The sequence below is a fragment of the Garra rufa genome, chromosome 1 (assembly GCF_049309525.1).
Source record: "Garra rufa chromosome 1, GarRuf1.0, whole genome shotgun sequence".
NCBI classification, from domain to species: Eukaryota; Metazoa; Chordata; class Actinopteri; order Cypriniformes; family Cyprinidae; genus Garra; species Garra rufa.
In genome coordinates, this window is record NC_133361.1 from 49860591 (window position 1) to 49881716 (window position 21126).

Genomic DNA, 21126 nt, shown 5'->3' on the forward strand with positions numbered 1-21126 from the left:
TAGAGACCTTTGAAGCTGCATTTTGGAAGTTCAAACTCGGGGGCACCATAGAAGTCCATTATATGGAGAGAAATCCTGAAATGTTTTCCTCGAAAAACATAATTTCCTTACGACCGAAGAAAAAAAACACATGAACATCTTGGATGACAAGGAGGTGAGTACTTTATCTGTAAATTTTCTATCTAATCTAAATATTGAGAAAATCGCCTTTAAAGTTGTCCAAATGAAAGTTTTAGCAATGCATATTACTACTCAAAAATTTAATTTATAAAATGCATATCACTCATCAAAAAATAAGTTTTGATATATTTACATAAGGAAATTTACAAAATATCTTCATGGAACATGATCTTTACTTAATACCCTAATTATTTATGACAAAAAATCGATAATTTTGACCCATATAATAGGTTAAAACTGGTTTTGTGGTTCAGGGTCACAAATATAGCAAAGATCTCATAAAACAAGATTTTATAAAACAAGACAAGATCTGAGAGGTCAGTATTCAAAATGCATTTTTTTTATTCAGGAATTACAAAAACATTGGAAAATGTAACGAAAATACAATCTTAATATGAACACGTATTCAGGCAGTGAACTGTCCAGTGCTGAATGGAAATGGAAACGACGTGATGCAATGTAAAAGTGAAAGCGATTTATTTCCGTTACAGACAATAAATAAATAAATAAATAAATACGTAATAAATAAATAAATATATAAATAAATAGGCATTTGCGATTCTATAGACTTATAACATGATGTCGGAGTTGTGATCCAGTATGAACTTCAAGATGCGGAGGATCTCTTTCCTGGCAATTTCCCATGCGCAGTAACTAAAATCCTGCATCGGAAAAAATGACATTCAGCATTAGAATTCATTATACAACAGACGAGATATGACTAAAGTTATAGGTTGAGGACACAAGCGTACCTTTTCCTTCAGAGTTGAGGTTATTGTCTCGAAGTAAACCTTGAGGGAAGCTTCTCTGCTGGGGAAATCCTGTGCGTCTTCAGACTTGTTCATGATCTGTATTTGGTAAGACACAGAAAACATCAAAAACTGAATACTTAAAGATTTAAAAATAAAAGTGATATATATTAGACAGCTATCTGGAAATTCGTGGTTCGGATTCGTTGAGGCACCAACATTTCTGGGCACTGGCCGTTGTCCAGGATAAGTGACCGGTGCTACTTTCATGTCTACTCAGCTTTATATCTTTTTATATAAACGCATATAGTAACTAATTGGCACTTAATGCGTCTCAAAACAGTTAAAACGGCGTCGGAGGATTTCGCTTTTGATACTAGAAGATCTGGAATTTCCAGTTAAAGAAAATGAAAAGATTGCTCTGAACTACAAACCGACAAACGACCCAAAGAGCTGCATTAAAGAAAGAACGAAATAAAGACAATTTACTTGTATTGCAGATTGCAATACAAGTAACCCCAGTATAATTTAATAACATGTATAAGCTGAACGAAGATATCTAAAGTATAAAATATTAACTCTACTTTTTTCTTACGCATTTGCTTTCCACAATCTGCCGGTACACGAGGCCTCGAAACTCATTCCACTTTTCTCCATCACACTGCTCTGGATCGCTGCAGTTCTCGCTGTAGTTTTCAAACAGTGCGTCAATGTTCTCAAGTGTCCTGTAAACAGCTTTTTCTACACCAGTAACCTTCAGAAACAAGAGATGAAAATTAAGACATGTGCCAACTGAAATAGTTAAAACTCAATTAAAGATTGTAATATATGTACCTGATCCGTTTTGTCAGACTCGAACGCATTTTGCGGGAAGGGAATGTCAATATTTTCGTCCAGGCACTGCACAGGGAAAAGCCCCCCCTAAAACAAAAAGGTTACAAAATTCGTTAATAAATATACTGTATATTGGCCTACTACTGAATTGTACCATTAATGATCCTCTGCAATAATTCTCACCGCAGCCTCTATACGTGTATAGGATCTCTTCAGCAGGTCCTTACGAAGGATGCAGTTTGTTGGCATTGACCAAACCTGCGCAAAGCAGAAAATGGTGCACAGCAGGGCCACACGATGAAGTTCCATTCTGTCAGATGCCTAGGTTATAAAAGACCATGCAGAGCCCATGTGAGTATACATCAATTTCAAGCCATAACTAATCAGATTTATTACAATAAGCCAGTTTCGACCGCTTACCTTGATAACTTGTAGTTTATCCTTCTCAACTCGTTATTTGTCGTTGTATGAAAGACTCACAGTAGGTCTGCAGTTTATATACTTAATTTTGCCAACAGAACCAAAAATGAAAGGCGTGATTGAGGTTAATTCTTTAAATCTAAATAGCAATGCTTGATGAATTTCCGCTTTCGAGACGTTTGAACTCGGGGTATGCCGAGATGTCTTTCATTCAACCGTTCAAGTGCTTCCCAAATGAAGACCGATGCCCCCTAAAAACCGTTCATATTCAGCTAAAACCATGTGTCATAATCTCGTGTTGGTATAACGATTGCGTTTAGTTAATCTTACATAAGATTTAGGATATGTGGTATCTAAGAGCCCAAGGTACAATCAAAACCAGACAAATACATTCCACCCAATGTGAATAAATAATGAGAGCTCAGTAGTGATAAACTTCGTGCCACAGCTGACTAACTTGGTGGCATGTTGACACAAGTTTTTGTTCAGGACAGAACTGGTTGTTGGCAACTTAGCTGATATTTTACTATTAATCAAATGGTAAATCTAAGGGCTTAGTCACACACTATCTCGAAAAAAATAGCTTCCAACAACTTTTCAGACTGAAAATTGTATGTAAGTATGAATTTCTTTGAATAAAGTGGCAAGTATTCAAAGCCCCGTAAAGCAACTCCGTGTTCTGGTGTAGCAGCCATTTAAAAAACAAACAAACAAATAGTGCTCTTTTGGAGGCAGAAAAGAGGGATTTGAAATAGATTACAGTGAAATCAGGAGGTTAACCACAGAGTATGCTCGTAACACTGTATATTTGTGATTTATGGTCAGTAACAAATGTATGATGTGTGACAATCATAGATCCTTTCTTTGGTATTACTGGTCTCAAGCCTCTTACCTCTGGTTTTGGTCTTGGTCTCGGCCTGTGGTTATAAATCTGACCACAGTAACAAATGCTCAGATCATTTTAATATTTAGCTTTCACAAGTAAAGAATCAACATCATCTATTGTCTATATTATTCACAAATAATCAAAATATATATTTTTTTCACCAGATAAAACAATTTCATATGGATTTAGTGAAATGTATAACATACACTACCAGTCAAAAGTTTCTGAACAGTTTTCTTCTGCACACCAATCCTGCATTTATTTGATCCAAAGTACCGCAAAAACAGTACAAATTTAAAATATTTTTATAATTTGAAATAACTGTTTTCTATTTGAAAATATAACTTATTTGTGTGATTTCAAAGCTAATTATTTAGCAACATTACTCCAGTCATATTAGCTGTCAGAAATCATTCTAATATTTTGATTTGTTGTGAAAACATTTATTATTTATTATTATTATTATTAATGTGTTGAAGTAGCGTAGAGTAGAATCAGGTTTCTTTGTTGAACAGAATGTTCAAAGAACAGCATTCATCTGAAATAGAAATCATTTGTAACATTATAAATGTCTTTATCATCACTTTTTATCAATTTAGAGCATCCTTGCTAAATAAAAGTATTAATTTCTAAAATGTATAAAATGTTACAAAAGCATTTTATTTCAGGTAAATGCTGATCTTTGGATCTTTCTATTTATCAAAGAATCCTAAAAACAAATTTGCTCAAATGTTTTAAATCTTGATAATAATAATAATTAATAATAATAATAAATGTTTCATGAACAGCAAATCAGCAAATTAGAATGATTTCTGAAAATCGTGTGACACTGAAGACTGGGGTAATGATGTTAAAAAGGTAGCTTTAATCACAGAAATAAATTATATTGTCAAATATATTCAAATAGAAAACAGTTATTTTAAATGGCAAACATATTTCACTATTGTACTGTTTTTGCTGTACTTTGGATCAAATAAATGCAGGCTTTAAAAAGCATTAAACATCTTACTGTTCAAAAACATTTGACTGGTAGTGTAATTATTTATGCTTAAACAAGATGTTGTCTTTATATTACATTGTGAAAGCTGAATAAGAATTCTGAAGAACTGTGCCCACAACAACAGACTGGGATTTGCCCAAGATGGTTTTTGTGTGTTTGAATCTGTGCACGTGGCCCCTTGCGGTTGTGGTTTTATACACAAGAAAAAAACATTTATCGTTACTCTTGGTTTGCTTCTAATGAAATACAACGACTGGTATATTTCAACCTCGTGGGTGTATGGAGAGACCCCCCACTGGCATAGAAAGTGAAAATGAGGATAGGGAACTGAAAGAGCGTGCAAACCAAGCTGAGTGATGACGAAAAATCACAGTTGTCCCTCCCTAAGTGTTAAAATAGTACTGTGTGAGGTTGAGAACAAGAGGAATCAAGCACTGTGCTGGAGGTTCTGCTAAGCGCCTCAGGGACACTAAAGACCAGAAAGATTCTGAGTAAACTTAGTAAATCAATCAATAAAACACAAATTAACATAGCTTTATGACTCAGACTAAATAAGAGGTTATTAGTCATTCAAACAAATCTCAACACGCTTATCAGAGCTGTGATCACATCAGAACTTTCGATTTCTTCATGAGAACTTCCTTATTTTGCCCAAATGCGGAAATTCACAGCTTTCATCAACCAATTCTAAAGCTAAATTCAATTTTCTAATGTCAAAAGTAGGTAATGCTTAATGTTTTATGAATGAGAGATTTATATAGAGCTTTATTGTGTACTGCTATAAGTGCTTTACAATCATATTAGGGATCTCTCTTCACCCACCACCAGTGTGCAGCATCCACTTGGATGTACAACAGCACCAGTGCGCTCAACACACACCAGGAGAGGAGAGGACAGAGAGTGATATTTGGAGGCCATGATTGATAAGAGCCAGTGAAAACTATTTGTTTAGGGCACCAGGGATACACTTCCACTCTTCATAAGAAGTGGCATGGGGTTTTTTGTGACCACAGCAAGTCAGGACCTCAGTTTAACAACTTTTTTTTTCAAGTGTACTTGTCACTATACTGAGACATTAGGACCCACACAGACCACAGTGGTAAACACCTCCTGCTAGTCTCACTAACACCTCTTCCAGCAGCAACCTATCTTAACAAACATCACATCATTTCTAAAGATTAGAAGTTTAAATACATTGAAATGTGATGAAAAGCTTCTATTTCTGTATTTAAATGATCAGTAACCAATAAACTTATACTCATTACATAATACAGTAATGCTTTGACACTCAAGCATTAAAAAAAGGCAGTGGTGTGAAAAAGTGTTTGCCCCCTTCCTGATTTTTTTTTTTTACATGTTTGTCACACTTTAATGTTTCAGATCTTCAAACAATTTAAATATTAATCAAATATAACAAGTAAACACAACATGCAGTTTTTGAATGAAGTTGTTTTATTATGAAGGGAAAACAAAATCCAAACCCACATGGCCCTGTATGAAAAAGTGTTTGCCCCCTAAACTTAATAACTGCAATCAATCGTTTGCGATAACTTGCCATGAGTCTGTTACAGCGCTGTGCAGGAATTTTGGCCCACTCATCTTGGCAGAATTGTTGTAATTCAGCCACATTGGAGCCTTTTTAAGGTCATGCCACAGCATCTCAATAGGATTCAGGTCAGGACTTTGACTAGGCCACTCCAAAGTCTTTATTTTGTTTTTCTTCAGCCATTCAGAGGTGGATTTGCTGGCGTGATTTGGATCATTGTCCTGCTGCAGAACCCAAGTTCACTTCAGCTTGAGGTCACGAACAGAGGCCAGACATTGTCCTTCAGGATTTTTTTGGTAGACCGCAGAATTCATGGTTCCATTGATCACAGCAAGTCTTCCAGGTCCAGAAGCAGCAAAACAGCCCCAGACCATCACACTACCACCACCAGATTTTACTGTTGGGATGATGTTCTTTTTTCCGAAATGCTGTTACTTTTACGCCAGATGTAATGGGACACACACCTTCCAAAAAGTTCAACTTTTGTCTCGTCAGTCCACAGAGCATTTTCCCAAAAGTCTTGGGGATCATCAAGATGTTTTCTGGCAAAACTGAGACGAGCCTTTATGTTCTTTTTGCTCAGCAGCGGTTTTCGTCTTGGAACTCTGCCATGCAGGCCATTTTTGCCCAATCTCTTTCTTATGGTGGAGTCATGAACACTGTCCTTAACTAAGGCAAGAGAGGCCTGCAGTTCTTTAGATGTTGTTGTGGGGTCTTTTGTGACCTCTTGGATGAGTCATCGCTGGTCGGCCGGCCACTCCTGGGAAGGTTCACCACTGTTCCATGTTTTCGCCATTTGGGGATAATGGCTCTCACTGTGGTTCGCTGGAGACCCAAAGCTTTAGAAATGGCTTTATAACCTTTTCCAGACTGATAGATCTCAATTACTTTCTTTCTCATTTGTTCCTGAATTTCTTTGGATCTCAACATGACGTGTAGCTTTTGAGGATCTTTTGGTCTACTTCACTTGGTCAGGCAGGTCCTATTTAAGTGATTTCTTGTTTGCGAACAGGTGTGGCAGTAATCAGGCCTGGGTGTGGCTAGAGAAACTGAACTCAGGTGTGATAAACCACAGTTATGTTTTAACTTTAACTTAACATTAAAATGTGACAAACATGCAAAAATAAAAAATGTGAAATATTTTTTAAAAGAAGTCTCTTATTCTGCATTCTAAATTTCCTTTTATTTGATCCAAAAATACAGACAAAAACAGTAATATTATGAAATATGATTGCAATTTAAAATAAGTTTCTATCTTAATATACTTTAAAATTTAATTTATTCCTGTGATGCAAAGAGGAATTTTCATCAGCCATTACTCCAGTCTTCAGTGTCACAGAAATCATTAAAATATGAAGATTTATTATCAGTGTTGGAGACAGTTGTGCTTCTTAATATAGTTTTTGGAACCTGTGATACTTTTTTTCAGGATTTTTTGATTAAAAAAAGGTTTTCACAGACAGGGCTTAGACTAAACTAGGATTAGGCCATAGGTCAATTAGGACATTGAAGTAATTTAAAACATGCCTGGTGTGCATCTTGAGAGAAAACAAGGGAACTGATTTCAAGATCAATTACTGCAAGTTAAAACATCTTAGATTGACATTTGTGACCCTGGACCACAAAACCAGTCTTAAGTCGCTGGGGTATATTTGTAGCAATAGCAAAAAATACATTGTATGGGTCAAAATTATTGATTTTTCTTTCATGTCAAAAATCATTAGGAAATTAAGTTAAGATCATGTTACATTAAGATTTTTTGTAAAATTCCTACTGTAAACCTATCAAAATGTAATTTTTGATTAGTAATATGCATTGTTAAGAACTTAATTTGGACAACTTTAAAGGTGATTTTCTCAGAATTTAGATTTTTTTTGCACCCTTAGATTCCAGATTGTCAAATAGATGTATCTCGGCCAAATATTGTCCTATCCTAACAAACTATACATCAATAGAAAGCTTATTTATTGAGCTTTCATATGATGTATATATCTCAGTTTTGTAAAATTTAACCTTAAGACTGGTTTTGTGGTCCAGGGTCACATTTTAGTCTGGGACTTAGTCTAAGCCTGGTCTCTGAGACCAGGGAAATGTTTTTTTAACAATATCGCTTATGTAATCAGATTACTTTTTTCAAGTAACTAGCAAAACTTTTTAATTTACGAGAAAATATGAGTTACTTTTTCAAAAAAGTAACACCAGTTTCTTTTTGCTTCCTTTGTTTTTAATATTACATTTTATTAACCAATGCATTTGCTGCTGACCTTTGTTAATCCAATTCAACCATACTAATAAGCAAAACTTACTTTAGAATTATATTTGTGCTTCATTTTTCTCATTGCTGAAGAGTGTTGGACTTCTTTCTCCAACAGTTCTACTCTACAGACGTGAATTTACTTTTCCTTCAGCCTTAGGCTTATTCATTTCACTTTATATATATTAAAAACAAACAAGCAAGCCCTGCCAAGATTTGAAAAGTAATGAAAAAGTAATGTAACGCATTACTTTCCATAAAAAGTAACTTAGTAACTAACTTTTAAAAAACAACTTCCCCAACCCTGGTGCCTTTGTTTTGTCTCAAGATGCAATGTTTTTTCTAAGAAACATTTATAAAAAATTATCAAACTATAGCCTAATTTTATTTTAGTGTAAGCCCTGTCTGTGAAACCAGGCCTATAAGTCATTTTACTATAACTTTTTATTATTTAACACATCCTTGCTGAATAAAAGTATTAATTTCTAAACCAGGATTAAGCCCAGTTGTCTTTTATACAGGTAACAAACTGAGATTAGGAGCACTCTCTTAAAGGGAGTGCTCCTAATCTCCGTTTCTTACCTGCAAAAGACACTTGTCCACAGAAGCGATCAATCAGATTCCAATGAAAGTGTTGTGGTCACATGAGACCAAAAATCAAGCTCTCTGGCATCAACTCAACTCGCCATGGTTGGAGGAGGAGGAATGCCGCCTATGACCCCAAGAACACCATCCCCACCAACAAACATGGAGGTGGAAACATGGTTTGAGGTTGTTTTTCTACTAAAGGGACAGGACAACTGCACTGCATCAAAGGGACGATGGACAGGGCCATCTACCATCAAAGCTGGGGTGAGAACCTCCTTCCCTCATTGAAAATGGGTTGTGGATGGGTATCCCAGCATGACAATTACCCAAAACACACGACCAAGGCAACAAAGGAGTGGCTCAAGAAGAAGCACATGAAGGTCCTGGAGTGGCCTAACCAGTCTCCAGACCTTAATCCCATAGAAAATCTGTGAAGGGAGCTGAAGGTTTGAGTCGCCAAACATCAGCCTCGAAACCTTAATGACTTGGAGAGGATCTGCAAAGAGGAGTGGGACAAATCTCTCCTGAGATGTGTGCAAAGCTGGTGGCCAACTACAAGAAACATTTGACCTCTGTGACTACCAACAAGGGTTTTGCCACCAGGTACTAAGTCATGTTTTGCAAAGGGGTCAAATACTTGCAAATCAATCTATAACTTTTTTGAAATGCATTTTTCTGGATTTTTTTGTTATTCTGTCTCTCATTGTTAAAATAACCTACCATTAAAATTTTAAACTGCTCATTTCTTTAGCAGTATATATATATATATATACACTTTATTTCAGCGATTGCCAAAGTAACATTTCTCATTTTAATTTAGACTTGTACTAAAACAAGTAAAAATGACATAAAAATGAATAGAAAAACTAAAAATGACACAAACTACTAAAACCTTGACTAAATGAAAATAAAATGGAAAATATAAAACTAAAAACTGATTCAGAATATAGATAAGTATTCCCTATACATTGTCTCTATATAATTTTAGAATTTTCCCAGCTGAGTCATGGTTTTCCCTCAATTACAGTTATTCACTGGGCAGACACTTTTATCCAAAGCGCCTTACAGTTGAGGAAAACAAGAAGTGATTCATCATAAGATGTAAATAAACACGAGAAGTGCTTGTTATACAAGTTTTCAGTCATCGTTCAAAACAATAAAATCTAGGACAGAAAGGGAAAATAAGGGCATAAAAAAAAAAAAAAAAAAAAAATTCCCCGCTGTTGGTAATTATTTTTAATTCATTCATTTACTTATTTTTTGGTAACTCTTTGGTAGCTTTGTAGAAATATGTCCTGTATGTCTATAAAAGAGAAATCAACTGAATCGCAGCAGACACTGCCACCTAGTGGCAATGAACTTGAGAAGCACATCATCTGTTTATTAAAAGGCATTTATAATCAAGCCAATAAATAGACACAAGGAATTTTAGGTAAACTGGGTAACTTGATCACATGAAACTACTGATATGATTCTTCAACCTGGACCAAAAACACATTAAAAAGTGCTTGACAAAGATCCAGTCAACCAAACAAAAGTAGCAAAGCAAAAGCAATGAATAAAAGAGAGGCACATATGATCTTTTATTTAACACAACAAACAAGCTTCTTAGCTAGTGCAAATACGTCAAACAAAAAGGCTGATCATATTAAGTACACAAGAGATACATTTTGGATTCCCTGAAATCCTTGTGAAATGAAATGACTTTTTTTGGCTTGACATCTGATCTGACCTTCAAACCTCAACCTCACGGTAGTATCAGCCACATAAAAAAACAGAGAATTGCTTTGGAAATGAAGAAGAGGAATCTGAGGTCAGTTGCACTGAAATTATAAGGTCAACCACAGTGGATGACCGTAACGCTGCACACATTATGGTCAATACCAAACATTAAAGAGAAAACTTGTATCATTTTCAGTGGTCACTTATCTGGAAAGCATTGGCAACTGTGTGGGTTGAGAAAGTTGAGTGGGTGTCAATAAGGGAGGTCCACTGTGAGGTCCCATGGGAAATCCTCCTCAGTGTTACTGTCAGCACCTTTAAACTCATTCCAGGAGATGTCGTTTACCTGCCACACAAAGTAATTGGCTATTAGATAGCTCTCTGATTGCCTGTTGCTAAACCACTGACCAAGAGGACAAAAACTGAAAGTGACTAGCTAGTTCCTCATAGCAATGGTTGATATTACAAACCTCATGAGCTGTTTTTGTGAGACAAATTTCCATACAATTACTTCTCTGTAAATGGAACACATTGAATACATCATTGGCCAAAGTTAAAGATCTTGAGGGGAACACTTACTTTTATGACTCCTTCTGAATTCTCCTCTGGAAGGATCTCATCTGGATCGAACTTGATCTCAATTGCTACTTTCCCATTTCCTATGGGACATTAGTGACATGAAATAGATGACCCCACAGATTGCAATGTATTGTTTAATGGTTATATGGGTCTTTTTCCACAATTTTTGTGCCAATGTATGCAAATTATATGACATCCAAGGTACACATTTCTAATAATTGCGTAGTTAATTCTCCTATTGTAATTTTATGAAGTTTTGGAATATTTTTCCTCTCCCCAAATTTGTCACTACCAAAACAGTAATATACAATTTAATAAAAAGGGTTACATTGACCTATTAAGATTTTGCTTACATCATCTTTGTAAATAATAATTATTAAAAAGTTTGCAGAGGTAAATCAATAAAAATTTTAACAACATTTCAAGTGTGATTTATGAGATTTGTTGTATTTTGAATCCAATATTGTTTTGTAAAAAGCAAAAAGTTGATCATACTGATTTTTAAATGTAAGGATTTATTCGTTTAAATATACATTCAACCAAACACTATAATTTGAATCTGATAATTCAGTATACTTTATTTTTGCCGAAACGTGACAGTGATGTTTTGGTAAACGGTTTGTGTAATGATGCTCTTGACTTGACAGACAGCTGTCGTTAAACCCATGAATTGAAAGTGAAAGCCGTCTGACTTTAAACCCGATATTTGTTATTCAAGCTATGGACAAAAAAAAAAGGACAAGGGAAAGGGCTTGAACCCAGCTTTCAAATGATATCAAAACCTAAAAAAAGGAAAAATTTCTCCATGTGTTGGGTTTTCTTAAATCGCATCACATATTAAGTTTATTTTAAAATATTATTGTGGGTTTCAATAAATAATAAAACGATCTTAGTAAACATCTAAGATTTGAATACTTGTATAAATGTGTTTTTTGGTTGTGGGAAAGCAGTTTGGACCAATTCTGAAAAATGGCCCCTATATAGTGTGTTCCTGGAAATACTAACCCAAGATCATGACCAGCACTTTTTCAAAGGCAGCGACCACAGCTTTATCTTTGGCACGTTTCATTAGTGTCCCTCTTTTCCTGAGCTTTTCCTCTGGATCTAAAATAATTCAGCATTCGATGTTGTGAATTAATACACACTTTCAAGCAGTTTTCCTTTACCAATAACCTGAAAAAGTAAAGCATGCTGCATGCCTCAGGCCAAGTGTGTACTGTATGTAAACCCACCTCGATCGTTGTCTATTATCTCCTCTGCCACACCGACCCCACGGCAGCTCATTCCATGCTGTGGGAAGGTCAACTCCGCTATGCAGCCATATTTCAAAAGCACACTCTGGTCATCTGTTTCTTCTTGGCACCCTGCATCCACACATCTTGAGATGTCCTTCAACTGTTGAAACATGAAAATGTTTGTTTACAAACCAGCTTCACTAGCAGTCAAATGTTTTGGAACAGTAAGATTTTTAAAGAAGTCTCTTCTGCTCACCAAGCTTGCATTTATTTGATCCAAAATACAGCAAAAGCAGTAAAATTGTGAAATATTTTTACTATTTAAAATAACTATTTTCTATTTGAATATATTTTAAAATGTAATTTATTCCTGTGATCAAATCAAAATTTTCAGCACCATTACTCCAGTCTTATGATCCTTCAGAAATCAATCTAATATGCTGATTTACTGCTCAAGAAACATTTATTCATATTATCGATATTTTAAACAGGCGAGTAATTTTTTTCAGGATTATTTGATGAATAGAAAGATCCAAAGATCAGTATTTATCTGAGTTATGACATACACTATACCATTCAAGGGCATGGAGTCAGTATAATTTCTCTATTTTTGGGAAAGAAATTATAGAAATTAATACTTTTATTTTAGCAAGGATGCTTTAAATTGATCAAAAGTGATGATAAAGACATTTATAATGTTACAAAAGATTTCTATTTCAGATAAATGCTGTTCTTCTGAACTTTCTATTCAAAGAAACCTGACAAAATTCTACTCAGCTGTTTTCAACATAATAATAATAATAATAATAATAATAATAATATTAATATATTTTTTAGCAGCAACTTAGGATGTTAGAATGATTTCTGAAGGATCATGTGACTGAAGTAATGATACTAAAAAATCAGCTTCGAAACAGCATGAATAAGTTACATTTTAAAATGTATTCAAATAGAAAACAGTTAATTGAAAATCTTCAAAATATTACTGTTCTTTGCACCAAATACATGCAGGCTTGGTGAGCAGAAGAGACTTCTTTAAAAAAAAAAAAAAACATTAAAAATCTTACTGTTTAAAAACTTTTGCCTGGAAGTGTGAACAGATGCACACTTAAACTTGAGGGAAAAATGTGTTTATTCAATGTATTTCACTGATATCGCTACTTACAGTAACAATGCGAGTAGACCAGCCAGCAAAGCCCAGATAGTGATGAGCCAGGTTTTGACATTTGGAAAGGCTGAGAGGTCTAGAGCTATAGAAGGACATATTCTGCTTTGTGCTCAATCGGACCTGAGCGACAAAATGAAAGAGAAAATAAGAAACATATTTGCAAAACAACTTTAACTTTAAGTTAAAACTTTCAAACCTCCCTGAAAATAAATCTAAAAAGCAGCCCATCTGTAAAACATGCAAATCACAGTACAGCTTTATCTGTAGCTGTGATGCATCAGGTTACCTTTAAAGGAGAACTCTGGAAAAGACACTGTTTATCAGTGGCCCGCTGAGCTTTGGACGCCTGTGCCGATGAGTAGAACTTCACCAATGCATAGAAGCCAGGCTCTGCCACTGTGGCATTGGGGCAGACCTTCAGCAGGTAGAGAGCACCAAATACCGAATACACGCTCCACAGGGACTCCTACGAAGTAAGGAGAGAAGTTTATTTAATAGCAATTAAGTTCAAAGTTAGGTAAATTTATGCAGTTGCTAGTGATTTTGCACTAGAAATCCATTGAAGTGTAAAGCTAACCGATTATGTAAACATGATGCTTATGAACTTTTTCGGCCAAAAGCTAAACATAACATGATTTAAGGAGTAGGTGAATGTTTTATTCATTCAATATAATATAATATAATATAATATAATATAATATAATAATAACACACTTACATAAATGTAAGCCTCTGAAAATGTTGGCTGAATGTCCCAAACGAAAATAGTTTTGTTATTTTCGAGAGGGACTTTAAACTCAATTATATCGACTTCAATATCCATGACATACGGGCTTTAAATGAAGCTACAACTCGACAACGGTGTTGTTACCTCACAAAATACACAACTAAATTTTAAAACGCTACATGAAGTTGAATAATCATGATCTCCTCTGGTATACGACTTCCGTATACAGAATAATCGCATTTCGCGCTCTTGGACGTCATATTACGTAATTTACGTAAAGCGCTGTGATTGGATCAGTGGAAGGATTCTGAAAGGAGCAAGCTGGAGTTTCCGGGGTGATGTAATAATTACGAACAGCTACAAACTTTCCAAACGTTCTAAAAGCAGTCTAGCATAATTTCTAGACATTTTTAAAATGTAATCTTGTCTCAAGATTGTACTCTAAACTTGTATTTTTTATTTTTTTTGATATAATTTGTTTTATAGTTGCATTTATTGGTGACAGAACTCGGTAGATTACAAAAATTGTATTTAGTAGCGTAATCCATTACGTTACACATTTTAGCTAATATAATCAGACTACTTTTTGATTACTTTTAGATTACTTTTGACCTAACTCGTTTATCAAATTGATTAAAGTAGGATAATCTTGTACCATATTGATATAAACATACACCGTGTGCATAATCATTAGGCACGTTGATATTCTGATCATATATTTTGTTCCAAGCACATTTGACCAGTTCCGAACCACATCAATCTTAATAACTACTATCAATTTTTTTTATTTAATTATTTAAAAGTGATATATAATTGTCCATTAAGGCTGGAAGTGAAAAACTCATTATATTCAGGTGTGAAGAGAAAAGAAAAAAAAACGTGCCTAATAATTCTGCACACCTGAATATAAGGAGTTTTTCACTTCCAGCCTTCATGGACAATTATATTTCACTTCTAAATAATTAAATACAAAATGAATAGTACTTATTAAGATTTATGTGGTTTGGAATTGGTCAAATGTGCTTGGAAAAAAAATATGACCAGAATATCAACGTTCCTAATAATTACGCACACAGTGTAGAAAGAGTAAGAAAATATATTCAATTTGCTGAAGTGCTTTAAACATTATATTACGTCCAGGTTTCCCAAGCTGGGGGTTTCATCAGGCATTGCGTCGTAGAACAATATTGCTTTTATTTTTCATATTATTTATTTACATTTATGTATATTTTAATGCGGCAGTGTTTAATTTAGGTTAAACTAAAGATAAGATACCCGCTTGTTGCAACAGTAAAACCATAGCTCCATATTTTAGCTTGCTCATTGTTTAGGGACGCATTACATCTTGTGATAGTTCACAACAACATAGATTTTAATATAAACATCCAGTCAAGATTTAAAATGTGAGGCTGGAAAATTAAACCAGACGGGTCAAGAACATTGGATGCAATTTAAAACTTTAATAGAGAAAGACAGAGCTTGAAGAAAACAGGGTGCACTAAAAATAAGGGCATAATCTTATGACACAGACAAATGTTTACATGCATACACTTAAGAGTGAACCCATCCATTTTAATTACAATTTCGATACTGATCTTTAACCCTTTTTTGAGCCATAACACACTAACTAGAAGATATTGTTAGCACTTAAGGTCAATTTGGCCACATTTGAAAATACATTGCCATAAATTTCTTAGCACCACTGTGAAATGTTATATCAGAACCATCCTTGGTTGAGAAGAATCAAAACAATAGTGGTAGGTAAGGTTTAAATATGGGAGGGAAAAGGAAAAGACAGACCTAGCCATGCCTGGTTGACATTTCCTGCATATGTAAAACCAGATCATAATTACTTAAGGAAGTTTTAAGGACGTGAACTGGTTTTAGATTTGCAGTAAGCGTTACAGGCATTGACTAGAAATACTTCGGCGCCCTCTACAGGGTGCAGTTGGAATCCAAAGATCTCCGGCAATTTGCAACCCTCAGGTAGGTTTCCACCTTGTGCATGTCCTTCTTGAAACAAGCCAGCAGGCGAAAGTTTCCTCTGAGGTTGCTCTCCCCCGTGGTAAAGTAGAAGTCATCAAAAGGCAGCGACAGAGAGTCGTTGTCATCCATGTTTGGTTGACCATCGAGACATCCCTATGCAGATACAAATGAAAAATGATTTTATAAGGGTCGAAATAAGCTCTGAAGATGCTGTCACGCCTCCTGGGTCGACCACTAGAAAAAAATAAAGAGGTTTAGAAGCTTGTCTTTCTCACCTTGATGAGCACACTGATGCCCATCTTTAAGTCGGCCAGCTTCTCGGTGATCTGGTTGGGGTTCCCGGCGGTCAGGCTGTTCGAGACGGTTTCGCTCAGGGTCTGACTGGGCAACTCCCAGGACTCAATGAGGCGAAAAGAGATGCGAAGGAGCTTCAACATCTGAAGAAAGAAATAATAATAATATACAAGGCTTCAATCCACTAGTCCATTATGCAGCCCTGTTTGGTCAATCCAGATGTATCCCAAAGTATGCTGCCCTACAAAGGCAAAGTGCAGTAACTACGCCAACACTGAAACTGAGAAAAATGACTTTAAAGTTTTTACACCATTTATGGTATTAGTTTGGATTTTGTAGTTACTGCGATTGCGACACTCTCGTTTCTCTGAAACAGGACAAAATTGAACCAGGAGACTTTGCCACAAGACAAAACGGTTGTCACAAAGCCCATTTTAAGCCTTTACTCAATTTTGACCAAACGTGTAGTTACTGCGCTTTGCCTTTGGAGGGCAGTATGATAGACAATGCAAAAATGTGTAATGAAACAGAAACAGTTCATCTCTTAGCATCTACTGTGGTTGGTAAATGTTCCTAACGATTTAAATGACTCATAAACAATTTAAAAGTAAAATTCTCATCAACTTGTGTGAAAACAGCCAAAAATATTTCAACTGCATCAAATGCATGCATGTGCTCTAAAGTTGTATTCTTGTATTCATTTGAAACTCTTTGTTTTACAGTTACACATATTATTGAGAGGGGATTCATGAGAGGAACCCCAATCTTAAAATTTAAAAGGCAGCTATATATTTATATCTATATAGACCCAATTTATACAGTGGAAATTATTACATGTTACTCTAGTCACTATACACTACCAGTCAAACGTTTTTGGATAGGTAAGGTATTTAAAAAAAAATTTTTTTTTGCCCACTAAGCCTGCATTTATTTGATCCAAAGTACAGTAAAAACAGTAACATTTTAAAATATTTATACTTAAAATTTGTTTTCTATTTGAATATATTTTAAAATGTATTTTATTCCTGTGATTTCAAAGTTTTCAGAGTTTTTAGCATCATTACTCCTGTCACATGATCCTCCAGAAAATATTTCTGCTCAAAAACATTTATTATTATTATGTTAAAAACAGCTGAGTAGAATTTTTTCAGGTTTCTTTGATGAAAGTTCAGAAGAACATCATTTATCTGAAATAGAAATCAATTGTAACATTATAAATGTTAAAAAAATATAAAAAGAACCCTTGTTAAATAAAATTATTTTTCCTGATCGTTGGATTTTTCTATTCATCAAAGAATACTAAAAAAAACTGTTTTAAATATTGATCATTGATTATTTATTACTTTAGTCTATTGTTTATTACGTATTTTAAACAAATGTATTTACTTAGTTAAATCTTCTCTTAATATTTTTTAATCGTTTAAATTTTATACTCTGTTTTCTCTGAACTTTTTCCATAGATGCCTTAGTACCTCTGAAACCAAACAGGTTGGGATTTAATTTTTAATGATATTGTTTACTCACAGAGCTCTTCTGTGTTTCATCCTTTCCAGTGGGTGCCTCGATGTAGTCAGAATTGCAGAAAGACAGAGGGAAGATTTTACTCAGTTGTCTGCGCTCCTCAGGCAACAGGCTGTCCTCCTTGATAACAAAAGGTAAATTGTATTTAGTATTATATTAACACGTATGATTTAAAACACATTTAACTCATTCAAATAACAAAACAAATAATTGCATTTGACAGAAGTGCGCAAAAAGTCCTAATCTCGTATTTCACTTTTAAACCTAAGGTGAGAGCAATCATGTTTCCTCTAAATGACAAGTCAGAATTCTGAATAGATTTGAAGACATTCTTACAAAGTCATTAATCATTTTTGCAGCCAGCTGGTGCAGGTGTTGTACACGAATGACTGCGTTATTGAAGAGCCGCTGGTTATCTGATGCTCTCCCCTGGTTCACCAACAAACTAACCAGCACCACCGACAACAGCACTAATGCTAGAAGAAGAAAAGAAAGAGATGTATTTTTCATCTGCAGCATGGTTTGGTTTCAAAGCTCCTAAAAAAATAACCACTAAAATCATCATTTTGGATTTTTTTTTTTTTTTTTTTTTTTTTTTGCCATGCACCAATAAATTCTTTAAACTATGAAATTGGTTTTACAGGTAAGAAAAAAGCAAAAAAAAAAACAAAAAAAAAAAAAAGAAAAAGATTACTGTCCTAGGTGCAACAACTAACATGCAGCAGAAAGCATTACAGCCATACCTCTAGCCATTTCTCTCAGTGTAGACAAACTCTTGCAGGCTAAGTTAAAAGCTTGTGAATGTTTGTTGTTCTGGCTCAGGTACTGATATTTATATGTGGCATGAACATGTTTTGATGCATCTTAATGCACGAGAGTTGAAACATGAGAGTTTCCAGGAGAACTATGTTTTAATATGCATTGTTACGTGTATTTAGACACCATACGTTAGTGTTGTAGTGGTTCCGGTCATTTATGTGTCATTATGGCTATTTCCATGACTAGGTTAATGTTTTCATTATTTATTAATTTCATCCTTTTGATCCACCGCCAACATTCGCTTTTCAAGATACACGTGCAATTTTGGCTGATCCTTAAAGCGATCGAGGGCAGCAGCGCAAAGTGATTCTGTGCTTACTTGATCTAATATTTTATGTTTTTCAAAATGTTGTTGATTTAAATAGCTAACGAGAATCGCTAAAATTCTTGAGTATACTTTGAGACAAAGGTCTTCTTAATGATTTTCAGTTTTGTTTAAGATATTTAAAGCATGTTTTTTTTAAATAATGAAAGAATATGTAAAAGTATGGTATTTGGGGTAAAAAGCACCCTTGCTTTTGTGGCTAAAATGCACAATAATTAACATGATAATTAAGAGAAGGCTGACTTTTCTATTTGTTGACATGATTCAGATGGTAAACATCATATATATATTTTTTTGAGAAAATCAGCATGTTTAGAATGAAACCATGCTATCAATCATATCATATATAATTTGTTGTTACTTTTGTAAATCTATATTAAATAGATTTGTGCTTTTAAAATCTTTACATTTTAAAACGCCTTTGTTTCTGTATTTTAAAATATATGTTTTTTATATTTTATTTTACAAAAGTACAATTTTTTATCAAAATAAGCAGAAAATAGTAAACTTTGCTTAAGTGATTGTTTTGAACAAGTACTAACACAGACAATATATATATAAAGTACAGGTATGTGCCAAAAAAATAGAATATCGAGGGAAAGTCCATTTATTTCAATAATTTGTTTCAAATAGTGAAACTTGTATGTTATTTTAGTTCACTACACAGAAAGTGAAATATTTCAAGCCTTTATTTGTTCCAATGTTGATAATTATGGATTAAAGACAAAAACAAATCCAGTATTTAACAAAATTATAAAATTTCATGTGACCAATTAAAAAAAGGATCTTAAACACATGTTGGCCTTCTGAAAAGTGTGTTAATGTACTGTATTATGTCCTCAGTACTTTGTTGGGCCTCCTTTTGCACTAATTCCAGCATCAAGGCGGCGTGGCATGGAGGCGATCAGCCTTTGACACAGTTGAGGTGTTATGTTAACATGTTGCTTTGATATTGGCCTTCAGCTCGTCTGCATTTTGGGGTTTCTGTTCCATCATCTTCCTTTTGACAATACCCCATAGATTTTCAATGGGGTTTAAGTCAGGCGAGTTTGCGGCCAATCAAGGACAGTTATTCCGTGGCTACTAAACCAGGTACTGGTAGTTTTAGCTTTGTGGGCAGGTGTCAAATCCTGCTGGAAAATAAAATCATCATCTCCAAAAAGCTTGTTGGCAGCAGGAAGCATGAAGTGCTCTAAAATGTCCTGGTAGACAGCTGCGTTGACTGGACTTGATAAAAGACAGCAGCAGATGACATGGCTCCCCAAACCATCACTGACTGTGGAAATCCACTGGATTTAGCTTGACTTTTGTGCCTCTCCGGTCTTCCTCCAGACTCTGGGACCTTGATTTCCAAATGAAATGCAAAAGTTATTCTGTTAATATACTTGGATACTATGCTGTCAGAGCATCCAGCTTTTCTGCAATTGCCTTTTGAGACTTCAAGGGTCAAGTCAGCAGTCTTTCCCATGATTCTGCAGCCTACTAAGCCAGACTGAGACAATTTAAAGGCTGAGGAAACCTTTGCAGGAGTTTTGCATTAATTAGCCGACTAGATTGGGACACAGGGAGCCTATATTAGTGAACTAATATAACATGCAAGTTTCACTTTTTGTAACAAATAAACGGACTTTCCCTCGATATTCAATTTTTTTGGCACATGTTTGCTTCAATACTGTGTGCCTTTACCCATGGTGAGCCTTCCACCTCATACATTTATAAGACTTATAAACAAACTAAATGACTTGTATGATTTATTTTCACACAAAATCCGTTGCGCCATAAATGTTCAATACAAACAGGTGTTTTTCTGAAAATAATTCAGCTTATATTTTAATCCATTGCCTATCTATTGCTATAGTCTATCATGGGAAGATGCATGTATTATTGCCACGTAACCTGTAAATGGTGTCATGTCCTTCCAAAAGGACACGTTCTCAATAATTATGAGAGTGAATCAGGTCATATACGTGTTTGCTGTCTCTGTGGGGATGCGGGAGGATTTTCCTATTCAGATGTGGTGTTGGCCTGTGTGTAATATTCAGCAGTTCTGGGCTTGTGAAATGTCAGTGTGACATTAATAGTTTAATCCCTTGTGGGGAAAAACAGAATACAATCTGTTTACCTCAACCTTTTTTCCCTGTCACTTTAGGTTATCGGTATAAGGGGTAACAGTGTGTTCTGTATGAGTTTACATTTAGGATAATTAATATTAGTTAGACTAATACGGGAAATGGTCAATGGTGAATCTCACACATTTGTCAAGAAACATCTGGGTCGTATTTTAGCAAATCAA

At 34.8% G+C, this 21126-nt stretch overlaps 3 protein-coding genes across 3 annotated transcripts; all 3 read right to left on the minus strand.

Moving 5' to 3' along the window:
• Positions 1-504: 504 nt before the first annotated feature.
• Positions 505-2308, minus strand: ifnphi3 (interferon phi 3). The gene is made up of 5 exons (XM_073833460.1): positions 1947-2308; positions 1764-1850; positions 1525-1683; positions 933-1028; positions 505-842 (listed from the first exon to the last, which is right to left on the minus strand). Exons 1-5 carry the CDS (start codon positions 2070-2072, stop codon positions 750-752), a joined length of 561 nt encoding a protein of 186 aa, XP_073689561.1. The 5' UTR covers positions 2073-2308; the 3' UTR covers positions 505-749.
• Positions 2309-10027: 7719 nt separating this feature from the next.
• Positions 10028-14084, minus strand: rdm1 (RAD52 motif containing 1). The gene is made up of 7 exons (XM_073833462.1): positions 13880-14084; positions 13448-13627; positions 13159-13281; positions 11991-12153; positions 11764-11862; positions 10759-10838; positions 10028-10525 (listed from the first exon to the last, which is right to left on the minus strand). Exons 1-7 carry the CDS (start codon positions 13982-13984, stop codon positions 10433-10435), a joined length of 843 nt encoding a protein of 280 aa, XP_073689563.1. The 5' UTR covers positions 13985-14084; the 3' UTR covers positions 10028-10432.
• A 1739-nt stretch (positions 14085-15823) lies between these two features.
• Positions 15824-18040, minus strand: gh1 (growth hormone 1). Its single transcript, XM_073833464.1, has 4 exons — positions 18026-18040; positions 17693-17809; positions 16150-16311; positions 15824-16027 (listed from the first exon to the last, which is right to left on the minus strand). Exons 1-4 carry the CDS (start codon positions 18038-18040, stop codon positions 15824-15826), a joined length of 498 nt encoding a protein of 165 aa, XP_073689565.1.
• Positions 18041-21126: the final 3086 nt, after the last annotated feature.

What these genes read in the sequence shown, in the direction of transcription:
- ifnphi3 (XM_073833460.1), bottom strand. Translation starts at nt 2,072, where the DNA reads ATGGAACTTCATCGTGTGGCCCTGCTGTGCACCATTTTCTGCTTTGCG. An exon ending in ATACACGTATAGAGGCTGCG is followed by an intron (nt 1,851 to 1,946) that starts GTGAGAATTATT and finishes TTTTTGTTTTAG; the next exon opens with GGGGGGCTTTTCCCTGTGCA. An exon ending in CCTCAACTCTGAAGGAAAAG is followed by an intron (nt 843 to 932) that starts GTACGCTTGTGT and finishes TTTCCGATGCAG; the next exon opens with GATTTTAGTTACTGCGCATG.
- gh1 (XM_073833464.1), bottom strand. An exon ending in ATGAAACACAGAAGAGCTCT is followed by an intron (nt 16,312 to 17,692) that starts GTGAGTAAACAA and finishes TTCTTTCTTCAG; the next exon opens with ATGTTGAAGCTCCTTCGCAT. An exon ending in GCATCAGTGTGCTCATCAAG is followed by an intron (nt 16,028 to 16,149) that starts GTGAGAAAGACA and finishes GTATCTGCATAG; the next exon opens with GGATGTCTCGATGGTCAACC.
- rdm1 (XM_073833462.1), bottom strand. Translation starts at nt 13,984, where the DNA reads ATGGATATTGAAGTCGATATAATTGAGTTTAAAGTCCCTCTCGAAAAT. An exon ending in TTTCAGAGGCTTACATTTAT is followed by an intron (nt 13,628 to 13,879) that starts GTAAGTGTGTTA and finishes CTTACTTCGTAG; the next exon opens with GAGTCCCTGTGGAGCGTGTA. An exon ending in AGTGCTGGTCATGATCTTGG is followed by an intron (nt 10,839 to 11,763) that starts GTTAGTATTTCC and finishes AATGTCCCATAG; the next exon opens with GAAATGGGAAAGTAGCAATT.